This window comes from Mus pahari, chromosome 1 (genome assembly GCF_900095145.1).
Source record: "Mus pahari chromosome 1, PAHARI_EIJ_v1.1, whole genome shotgun sequence".
NCBI classification, from domain to species: domain Eukaryota; kingdom Metazoa; phylum Chordata; class Mammalia; order Rodentia; family Muridae; genus Mus; species Mus pahari.
Window position 1 is genome coordinate 120,055,202 of NC_034590.1, and position 10,786 is coordinate 120,065,987.

General features: G+C 44.8%; 2 protein-coding genes across 4 annotated transcripts in view; one reads left to right on the forward strand and one right to left on the reverse strand.

The window, feature by feature from the left end:
- The first annotated feature begins 759 nt into the window (after positions 1–759).
- Zbtb3 (zinc finger and BTB domain containing 3) lies at positions 760–3,811 on the forward strand. 2 transcript variants are annotated; one of them, XM_029541015.1, is made up of 2 exons: positions 760–956; positions 1,208–3,811. In XM_029541015.1, exon 2 carries the CDS (start codon positions 1,259–1,261, stop codon positions 2,813–2,815), a length of 1,557 nt encoding a protein of 518 aa, XP_029396875.1. In that variant the 5' UTR covers positions 760–956; positions 1,208–1,258; the 3' UTR covers positions 2,816–3,811. The 2 variants fall into 2 exon arrangements, with proteins under 2 accessions (XP_029396875.1, XP_021068274.1); XM_021212615.2 differs by having other exon boundaries at positions 760–919.
- A 5,478-nt stretch (positions 3,812–9,289) lies between these two features.
- Ttc9c (tetratricopeptide repeat domain 9C) overlaps positions 9,290–10,786 on the reverse strand; it is a 9,333-nt gene continuing 7,836 nt past the window's right edge. For both annotated transcript variants that reach the window (XM_021207604.2, XM_021207596.2), the window contains one exon: positions 9,290–9,927. In XM_021207604.2, coding sequence (XP_021063263.1) covers positions 9,833–9,927 — 95 coding nt within the window. In that variant the 3' untranslated portion in view covers positions 9,290–9,832. The remainder of the gene's footprint in view (positions 9,928–10,786) is intronic.

Sequence of the window (10,786 nt, forward strand, 5' to 3'; positions counted from 1 at the left end):
AAACCCTGTCTCGAAAAACCAAAAAAAAAAAAAAAAAAAAAAAAGAAAAAGAAGTTTTTATTTTTATTTTTATTTCTCTACTTATTGACTACATCACGATCGCAGCCCCCCTCCCAGTCGCCCTTAGGGAAGAGATTTTAACAACACAGATATCCTTAGACTTTGTCCCATTCCTGTCCTTACTAGGGCTTGCCTACAGAACAGTCCATCATCTTCATGGACTTACAGGTAGTTACTAGCACCACTACTGAGCCTGAACTAGTGGCGCATCCTGTAATTTTCGAGGACCGGATCTGCAAGAGTAAACTGCACTTTTGGGAGGTGTGGCTTACTGCCCACTGTTTCGGAAGAGCTTGGTCTAGACGTGGGCCTACAGGCTATCACACCATTTTGTTATATTTCTTCTTCTAGGCAGTCCGCAGCAGAAACAGGCTATATACTCTCGAATACACAGTGCCAGTGTCAACCTCGCCCCACCCAGGCGGGTAATTTCCCTAGGGGAAACAGGTGAAGAAGTTGAGCCAATCCTGAGGTCTCTGAGGGAAAGAGGGCGGGATAAGGAAGAAAAGTTTAGGACAGGAGCAACAACCAATTGTGAGCCTCGACGCTTGAGCGATGGCAGGGATTGCCCATTTGGAGAAGCCGGTTACCAAGGGGCGGGGTAGCTCACAGTGAACCAATCCACAACGAGAGGGCAAGCTTGAGCCAATTAAGATAGCGGAGGTGGGAAGGGGCGGAGCTCTCCTAGTAGCTGCTAGGTCGTGGGTGAGGGCTCAGCTTTCTCGGCTAGTTCCTACGTTGGGAGTCCTTAGCCTTGGAATGCGAGAGGGAGAAGCGCAGGAAGTTCCGGGACTGGGGCGTGAAGGCATCGCCCGGGAAAGCTTGGGCGCAAAAGACAGCCCTAGTTGGAGGACTCACTGTAAGGCACCGGCAGAGAATCGAGGAAGCACAGGCTGGTTAGGAGGCGGGACTTCCGGGGGCAGGGCTTTTTTCGAATAGGGGCGGGGACGATTCCTAAGGTTAGGCTTAGGGGGCGGAGCCAACAGGTCTTTGGGTGGGATAGTGGCTAAAAGAAGGGTAGTTAACTGAAACATGGTTGGGGGTGGGGAACAGCATGTTGCCAGAGGCCTTGGGTGGCCAGCTCCATTTAAGGGCTGATGTGGAGGTTGCTATGGAAGTTACCTAACTCACTGTCCTTTCTTCCCAGGGATCCAGTGGTAGGGAACTTTCTTGGGCACCCTTCCCTCCTTGGGGTGCTATGGAGTTCCCAGAACACAGTCAGCAACTGCTTCAGAGCCTGCGGGAGCAACGGTCTCAGGGTTTCCTTTGTGACTGCACTGTGATGGTTGGTAGTACCCAGTTCTTGGCCCATCGGGCTGTGCTGGCCTCCTGCAGCCCATTCTTTCAGCTTTTCTACAAGGAGCGGGAGTTGGACAAGAGGGATCTGGTGTGTATTCACAATGAGATTGTCACAGCCCCAGCCTTTGGGTTGCTTTTGGACTTTATGTATGCTGGTCAGCTGGCCCTTAGGGTAGACACTCCTTTAGAAGATGTGCTGGCAGCCGCCAGCTACTTGCACATGAATGACATTGTTAAGGTTTGTAAGCAACGGTTGCAGGCCCGAGCTCTGGCAGAGGCAGACAGTACCAAGAAGGAAGAGGAAACCAATCCTGCTAGTTTGGAGTTTTTGTCGGGCAGTTCTCGAGGCCCACAGCCTTTACTGGCATCTGTTGAACCGTCAGCCCGCTGGAGCAAAGAGGAATGGAAGGGTCCAGTCACTCCCTTACCCATTGCTCATCCTGTCGATGAGCCACCAGTGTCTGGTGGGGCAGACACCACACAACCAAGCATGGAAGTTGACTCATCACATCTTCGGGCACCTCCTCCACCAGTGGCTGATGTCTCCGTCTCTCTTGCCAGCCCAAGTAGCTCTACAGAGACCATTCCTGTAAACTACTTCTCTTCTGGCCTTCCAGGAGTTTCGGTGGAGCCCTTGACTCCTCTTGATGTGGTTCCTGAGAGTCTGAGGGTGGTGGAACCAAGGGATACTGGAGGACCACTGCAAGGCTTTTACCCCCCAGCGCCAGCCCCACCCCCAGCGCCAGCCCCAGTTCTGTCCCAGGCTCCAGCCCCAGTCGAAGCTGAACTGGTCCAGGTAAAAGTAGAAGCTATTGTGATCTCTGATGAAGAGGCTGACTTGTCAGAGGATCAGCCCCATGGCTCTGAAGGGCTGTTCCCATCTGGAGGAGCAATGTATGGGGGACAGCCCTCACAGGCAGAGGCTTTTGAGGAGCCAGGGGCAACAGGACTAGAGGAGGTGGGACCAAGTGACCACTTCCTGCCTCCGGAATCTCATCTACCATACCATCTGCTGCCAGGTCCAGGGCAGTATCATCGAGGGCTGGTAACCTCACCGCTGCCCGCACCACCAGCCCTGCATGAACCACTCTACCCTCCTCCTGAGTATGAAGCAGCCCAAGGGAGCTTTGGGAATTTTACAGAGGATGTTCCCACCTGCAAGACTTGTGGAAAGACCTTCTCATGTTCTTATACACTAAGGCGACATGCCACAGTGCACACACGTGAGCGACCCTATGAGTGCCGCTATTGCCTACGAAGCTACACACAGTCAGGGGACCTCTACCGCCACATCCGCAAGGCTCACAATGAGGACCTGGCCAAACGCAGCAAACCAGATCCAGAGGCTAGCACCATTCTAGGGGTGCAGCCCCTCTCTGGCTCCCAAACGACAGAGAGACATAGCAGTGGTGGTGGAGGTCCACCCAAAGAATTTGCACTTGGTCCTAAAAATTAACATTTGGGGAGCATGAACTGGTGCCAGCCTGTTCTTACCATTGTTAGATGGCTACAGAGAAGGCTGGAGGTATCTCATCACTCCTGAGTGGCAGAATGAAGGTTCTTCCCAAGCTGAAGGTGCCTACCCTTTTCTTTGCCCAGCCAGATAAGCAGGACATTATAGGTCAGCCAATTCTCCAAGGGCACTGAGAATTTTCCAGGTGTAACTGCTCATTCCACATTCTGGAACATAAAACTAGCACTGAAATTATCCCTTTGAACTGGTGTTGGCTGGTTTCTTCCACAAGTCTACATGCCTTCATGTCTGCCCTCTAGTTCTTTTATCTGACACCTGTATTGGGTAAGCATGTGGGTCTAATTGCTCATGAGGCAAAAAGTGAGACGGAGAGGGTGGCATAGACTGAGAGAGTACAAAGAAGGAATCTTAGACATGGGTTGCTGTAGTTGAACTTGTGATCTGGGCTGGATTGGGCACTTCATATGCTTGTTTAATTTTTTGACAACTTCATGGGGATATTAGGCCCACCTCCCTTTCCTTTCAAGAAACTTGAGACTTGGGACTCATTCATTTGTTCAGGGTCATAGAGCTGGTTATGGAGAACACTAGGATTTGAACTTGGCTTGTGACTCCAGACAATATGCTTGTTATAGTGATCCATAGCAAATGTTCAAGGCAGGTAGAAGTTGGTTTCTTTTTTTCGAGACAGGGTTTCTCTGTATGACAGTGTTGGCTGTCCTGGAATTCACTCTGTAGACCAGGTGAGATTTCAGAGATAAGCCTGCTGTCTCCCTAGTGCTGGGATCAAATGCGTGCACCAGCACCAACTGGCCTTTTGTTTCTTCTTTTTACGATTTATTTGTTTACCAGATGTAGTGGTGAATTACACAGGGCTGTTACACAGAAACCCCATCTCAAAAAACCAAGAGAAAAGATTTATTAGCAGGGCAGTTGTAGACAGTTTGCCTTTAATCTCAGTATTGGGAGGCAGAGGCAGGTGGATCTCTGAGGACAGCCTAGTCTACAAGACCAGGATACCTAGGGCTACACACAGAAACCCTATCTCAAAAAACAAAATACAAATTTATTCTTGTTTTTTTTTCGAGATAGAGTTTCTGTGTAGCCCTGGCTGTCCTGGAAGTTGGAACTATAGAACAGGCTGGTCTTGAACTCACAATAATCCACCTGCCTCTGCCCAGCTTGTATTCTGATGTGTATGGGTTTTTGGCTGCATGCCGGTCTGTGTGCCACATGCATGCCTGTTATCTGAGACCAGAAGAGGGCATGGGATCCTCTGGACCTGGGTTATGGATGGTTGTTAACCACCATGTACATGCTGAGGAGTGAACCTGGGTCCTTTGGAAGAACGGGGGGGAATCAGAACATCTCCAGCCCCAGAAGTAGTTTTCTAGTTCTTTTGAGTGAATGGTTTTGTTCTCTGACCTTGCCACCTCTGCTTTGTACCGAGAATGGTCTTTGGTTGGCTATTATGACAACAGACACGGTTATCAACAAAGTGTCATGTATTGATAACTAGAAATTTTTGCCTATTTGTGAATTTGAATTGAGGTCTCTGAAAATAAGAAACTATTGAGAGAAAACAATATACCCTGTGGGGAGGGCCTTTTACAGGAGCTAAGAACCCATGAGAGATGCTTGAGAAAGTGAAGGCAGGAAAGGAAACCCCATGGGGATCTTACAGTCATCTAATCTTAAGACTTTTACTTCTAATGTATGGGGCTGGAAACTGGTTGCTTACCTAACCTGAGACCCTAGGTTTGTTCCTTAGTATTCCAAAAAAGAAAGTAAAAGTGTGACAACACCAGCCAGAACTCAGTCAAGTTTTACAGGTAGTTCTAGGCAATAGAGTGAAAAAAACCAAAGCCTAGAGTCTGTGAAGTGTTGACTGGGATGAGGGGAAACAGCTGAATGTAAATGAAGCAACTTTGCAGTCTGAAGGTAGAGCTGTAACAGAGTAGCCAGTGCCCTACAGACATCCTCTCTTGCGCACAAGGACCTAAATGCAAATCAAACAGGAAGGGAAACTGAAAAAGGTCAAACTAAAACAAGCTTTCACACTTAGAACTACTGAGCTACTGCTGTTTTTGAGATAGGAGGAGACAGAGCTGAACAGCGATGGTTTGGCCAAAGAAAGCTCCCTATGGGAAGCAAGAGGTTTTTGTGGATTTTGTTGTTGTTTTGCTGCTGAGAAAATTCTAAAGCTGAATACAAGTACAATGGCAGCCGCTCCTGTGGTCCTATCTACTTGGCAGTTGGAGGCAGCAAAAAGGAGGACTCCATCTTCCCCAGAATGAAAAGTGAATTGTATATCAGTCACTCCTTTTCCTCCCTGCCTTCTGGTTTTGGAGAGAAGGTCTCTTGTAGACCTGTCCGGCCCTGAACTTGGTAAGTAGCTGAGGATTACCTTGTCCTCCTTCCTGATCCACTTGCCTTTAACACCCCAGGTTCTGGTAGTATAGGCATATACACTACTATGCCTACCTCCTTGGTCTTTTGAGAGGGTCTTGCAATGTAGACCAGATTAGCCTGAAACTCTAGATCTTCTGCCTTAGCCTTATCAGTACTGTGATTACAGGATATACAACCAAGCCCAGCTCACATTCCTTACACTATCTCCCAATTTTGTTTATGCAAATGTATTACTGCCTTAATTTCTCCCAAGACAGGGCAAAATATAAATAGTAAAAGCTATTCTAAGCAAGTAGAGTACCTTTTCTAGTCTTTCCTACAGTAAATATCAATATGCCTATAAGAATCAGCTGCCTTCAAAAGGGCAGGCTTTATAATGATTTCTCACTTAAAAGGTAGAGGGTGGGGTTAAAAAGAATATGTTGTCTTTAGAACATCAGTTCCTCAAAGTAAAGAACAATGTTCTTTTGGATGTAGTTTCTCTAGTCAGTCTGAGTAATGGGCACTACTGGGCTAATCAGGTCACAGCCTTTGGCCAATACTTAACTGAAAAGTCAGAGGGCCAGAATATAACTTAGTGGGAAAGTACTTGCCTAACATTCGTAAAGCCCTAGCACAGAGGAGAAAGAAAAAGAATCCATGAATAAGTAAATACACCTTCATTTTTAAAGGCAGGTGAGTGGAACTCGCCAGAAGTTACTTGGCAAGTTCAGGCAGAAATTAATTTGAGCTCAAAAGATGGGGCTAGCCTGGGCAACTTAGGAAGTTCCAGTGTGTGAAGATAGCTAATGGGGCTAGAGAGATGGCTCTGCAGAAAAAAGCACTGACTGTTCTTCCATAGGACCCATTTTCTTTTCTTTTTTTTTTTTTATATAAAACATCTTTTTAAAAAAAGATTTATTTATTATATGTAAGTACACTCTAGTTGTTTTCAGACACATCAGAAGAGGGCACCAGATCCCATTGCTGATGGTTGTGAACCACCATGTGGTTGCTGGGATTTGAACTCAGGATCTTCAGAAGAGCAGGCAATGCTCTTAACCGCTGAGCCATCTCTCCAGCCCAGGACCCATTTTCAATTCCCAGCACTCACCCACGAGGCAGCTTACAATTAACTCCAAGATCTGATACCATCACATACTGACATAACAGACAAAACACTAATGTATATAAAATAAAAAAAGATAGCTGGTATGCTGGCTCATGCTTATAATCCTAGCACCTAGGAGGCCAGCACAGGAGGGCTGCCGTGAGACCCAGTGCAGGCAAGGCTACAGAAACATTAAAAATGAAAATATCTTAGAATAATTTTTGGGCAGTGCTAGGCAAGTGCTCTACTGCAAAGCTAACTTGTAACAACCCGCACATGAACTAACCACTAACACATGTAATATGTAAATAGAATTTAAGGCCAAACTATGACAGGGTGGGTCTCAAACTGCCCTCAAATGTGTCCTTTCACATGCACCACAAAGACTTCCTCTTCACTTAGAACCTTCAAATCTTGTTGGAAATGCTTAAAGCCTGGTAAAGCTGGAGCCTGTTCCCTCCACAGACTACTGAACAAATATTTGATTTAAAGTACCTGTTGGGCGCTGAGCTTCAGAATAAGAGCTGCAGAGTAAGTCTACACTGCTAGGGAGGCTGAGGAATTATCAGTGAAATAAATTTCTAAGATGCATTTTTGAATATCAGTTTTATTTTTCCTCAATGATGGTAATAGACAGCTTCCTTTAACATCAAATTTTTACACAACAGCCAGGAAGCAAAATCAGCTCTGAAGAAGTAAAACATGCAAGATGACAATGATTTTAATTAATTTGTAAAAGCATGGGAAACAGACCATTCCGGGCAGTCTTGGCATAGGAACTACAGCAACTAGGTTTTACAGTGGGACACAGAGATTGGACCTAATTGACTCCAATTAGACAAGTGGATATTTATAATTGAGAGGTAGTATTGAGATTTATACTGGAAAATTACTGAGTGGAAACTTAAAAAGGGTTTCTAACTTAATGTGACAGGATTCACTATGACAAAATTTTGCCAAACCAGTATAGGGATTTGATCCATCTGAGTTTTCTTTTTCTTTTTTCTTTCATTTCCCCCGAGATAGAATTTCTGTTAGCCCTGCTGTCCTGGAACTCACTCTGTAGACCAGGNTGGCCTCAAGCTCAGAAATCCGCCTGCCTCTGCCTCCCGAGATTAAAGAGATATTTAATCTCTGCCTCCTGAGATTAAAGGCGTGCGCCACCACCACCCGGCTTCCATCTGAGTTTTTAAGACATGATTTTGTTAGGTAGCCCTGGCTAGTCTAGAATTCAGTATATAGCCCAGACTGACCTTATAGCAATCCTTCTGCCTCAGCACTCTTGAGTGCTGAAATCACAGACATATGCTACCCTTAGCAGTTTAAAAAGTCTGGAAGATAAAATATTCTTAGTTCTGTCCTTGGATTTTTTTAGATTTGGTAGAAAAGCTTTTTCTGTATCTTGTTGGATATATTATTTACATTATGGGGAGGAACAAAGAAGCATAGAGTATTAGGTATTATTAATAAGCTAGTTGGTCCCACCCCAAGAAACATATTTGGTTTTTGATTTATATAATGGCTAGAGACACATGCTTATTATCTCTACTTATAAAGGTGGAGGCCTACTACATGGTCTTAGCTACTAATTGTCAGCCATGACATAAAGAGGATCCAGGTGAACAGAATGACAGACCAGCCACCAGTGGCTGAATGCCCAGAGGCGAGGCAAGACAGCCCTAGATTTGCACCCGTGAGTGACATAGCTTCTTCAGGGTTCTATCAGGTGCTTCCAAGACACTAAGCAATAAACTCCCTTCCTTGTACTTTCTTTCCTCTGTAAGGTCCTGAGCACCTACAAGACAGAGTGACAGCTGAAGAGGAAACAGGTGGTGTCATGATTTTTTATGGAACACTTTCTTTTTTTTATTATTTTTTATTTATTAAATATATGTAAATACACTGTTGCTGTTTTCAGACACTCCAGAAGAGAAAGTCAGATCTCATTATGGATGGTTGTGAGCCACCAAGTGGTTGCTGGAATTTGAACTCAGGACTTTTGGAAGAGCAGTCAGTGCCCTTAACTGCTGAGCCACCTCTCCAGCCCCTATGGTACACTTTCAAGAAGACAAAGTAATGTCTTTCAGAAAAGTGAACACACCTTAGAAATGTATCTATTAAATATTAAGACAGGGACAGCCAAAGCTACACAGAGAAACTTTCTGAAATACAAAGCCAAACACCGTGGGACTCGCTGTGTAGCTTGATGACAGGGTGCTTGCCTCGAGTGTGCAAGGTGGGTTTAGGCTCCGGCACCATACATACACACACCCAGAGAAAGCTCACAAGCACTTGGGTTCCTTCTTGGCACAAGGACAGATTTAGAAGCTAAAAACAGGGTTTCATGTATCCCAGGCATTCATTCCAGAAGTTTTAAAAAGAGAATAATAATGACAAATAGTTGTACTATGTCAGTGATCTGAATGCAAGTAATAGCAAGGACTAGAAATTACCAGGAGGGAACAAAGCAAACCAAAAACCAGAAAGGGGAATTAAACCCAGGGTTTTGCCACAGAGCTGTAATCTCCAGCCCTTTAATTTTGAGACAAGATCTGGCTGGCCTTGAATTTGTGATTGTCATGGTTTAGACTCCTTATTGCTGGGACTGCAGGCAAATACCACCATGTCTGCCTAGAAAGAAGATACTTTTATGGAGGAAAATAATCTGAATGTGTCTGAAATATTAAAGGAGTATAAGAAATTAATTTAAATAACAGTTTGAGTCATGTCTTGTTATTTCGTTGGTTGGTTTTGTAGCACTGGGGAATCAAACCCAGGGCCTTATTTGTGCTAGGCGAGCACTCTACCACTGAGTTATAGCCTTAGCCCTAAAATGATTAATTCCAAATCTCTCTCTCTTTTTTTTTTTTTTTTTGGTTTTTCGAGATAGGGTTTCTCTGTGTAGTCCTGGCTGTCCTGGAACTCACTCTGTAGACCAGACTGGCCTCAAACTCAGAAATCTGCCTGCCTTTGCCTCCCAAGTGCTGGGATTAAAGGCTAAAGGCGTGTGCCTCCACTGCCTGGCTAATTTCAAATCTTTAATGTAAATATACTTGGGCTCAATTTATAATTAAAAGAAAAAAAAAATCCCACTAAGCAAAACAAAGGCATCTGAAGAAACAAAAGAAGATTCCTTTCTGCCTATCCTTACTGTCTCATCCTTCACCGGCCCTCCCCTCTGTATCTGAAAACATCTAATAACACCCCATTAAATCTATGCCACAAATACAGTTGATTCCACCCACAGTCAATGAATGTTCTCTAGTTATTTCTCAAGGCAAGTAATATGGATTGGAAGCCATACAAATATACTAGGGGACAGACAATAAATGATGCAGATGGTCTAAGGAGCAAAGAGCTTGTGCAGAACAGGAAACAAAATGGAAATCCACCTGGGTCAGAGGTAAAGGGTGAACTCCTTTTGCTGAGTGAGGCTCAGATTCCCCAGTGGGCCTTTGTCCACTTGAGTTCAAGTTGAGAAGTATATCTTTTCTTCATTAACCAAACATGCCCAGGTACAGCTGTTTCTCCTTCCTATGGTAGCTGCTGAGTTCTGACTGCGTCAACTGGAGGTACCGCCGAACATTGGCATCTTCAAAGACAATGGAGATTTACAGACAGACCATAATGACACAAATGGACTCCTAGTTATTTTAGTTCTCCAAATCCTGAATATATCACAACTATTCCATACTATAGTAAATTTTTTTTTTTTTTTTTTTTTTTTTTTTTCGAGACAGGGTTTCTCTGTGTAGCCCTGGCTGTCCTGGAACTTACTTTGTATACCAGGCTGGCCTCGAACTCAGAAATCCACCTGCCTCTGCTTCTCAAGTGCTGGGATTAAAGGCGTGTGCCACCACGCCCGGCGTAAATTCTATTTTTAATGCCACTATGAGTTATTATTATTAAGAGACTCTGTAGCCCTGGCTGACTTTGAATTTGATCTATGTGTGAAAATGGCCTCGGACACCCGATTCTTTTGCTTCTACCACCAAACCCAGCTTAAAATTAAACAAGGGGCTGGAGAGATGGCAGAGGCAGGCAGATCTCTGTAAGTTTGAAGTCCACCTGGTCTACAGAGGGAGTTCCAGGACAGCCAGGGAAATCCTGTCTGGGGATCTGGGGATGGACAAAACTGTAGTCAGCAGCATCACCCAGATTGATCTTGAACTTACAGGCTCTCAGCATAAGTCAAGAAATAAAAACAAATGGCTTTTATTCCTTCATTAGCTCATAGTGGCTTTAACACTCATTTAATTTAGAGAAATTTTATTACACTGTTATGTTTGGGGTCCCTTTGCTTCTAGCTTCCAGTAGTGGCTTTAAGAATTAAAAAAGGAGCCAGGCAGTGGTGGCACACGCCTTTAATCCCAGCACTCGGGAGACAGAGGCAGGTGGATTTCCAAGTTCGAGGCCAGCCTGGTCTACAGAGTGAGTTCCAGGACAGCCAG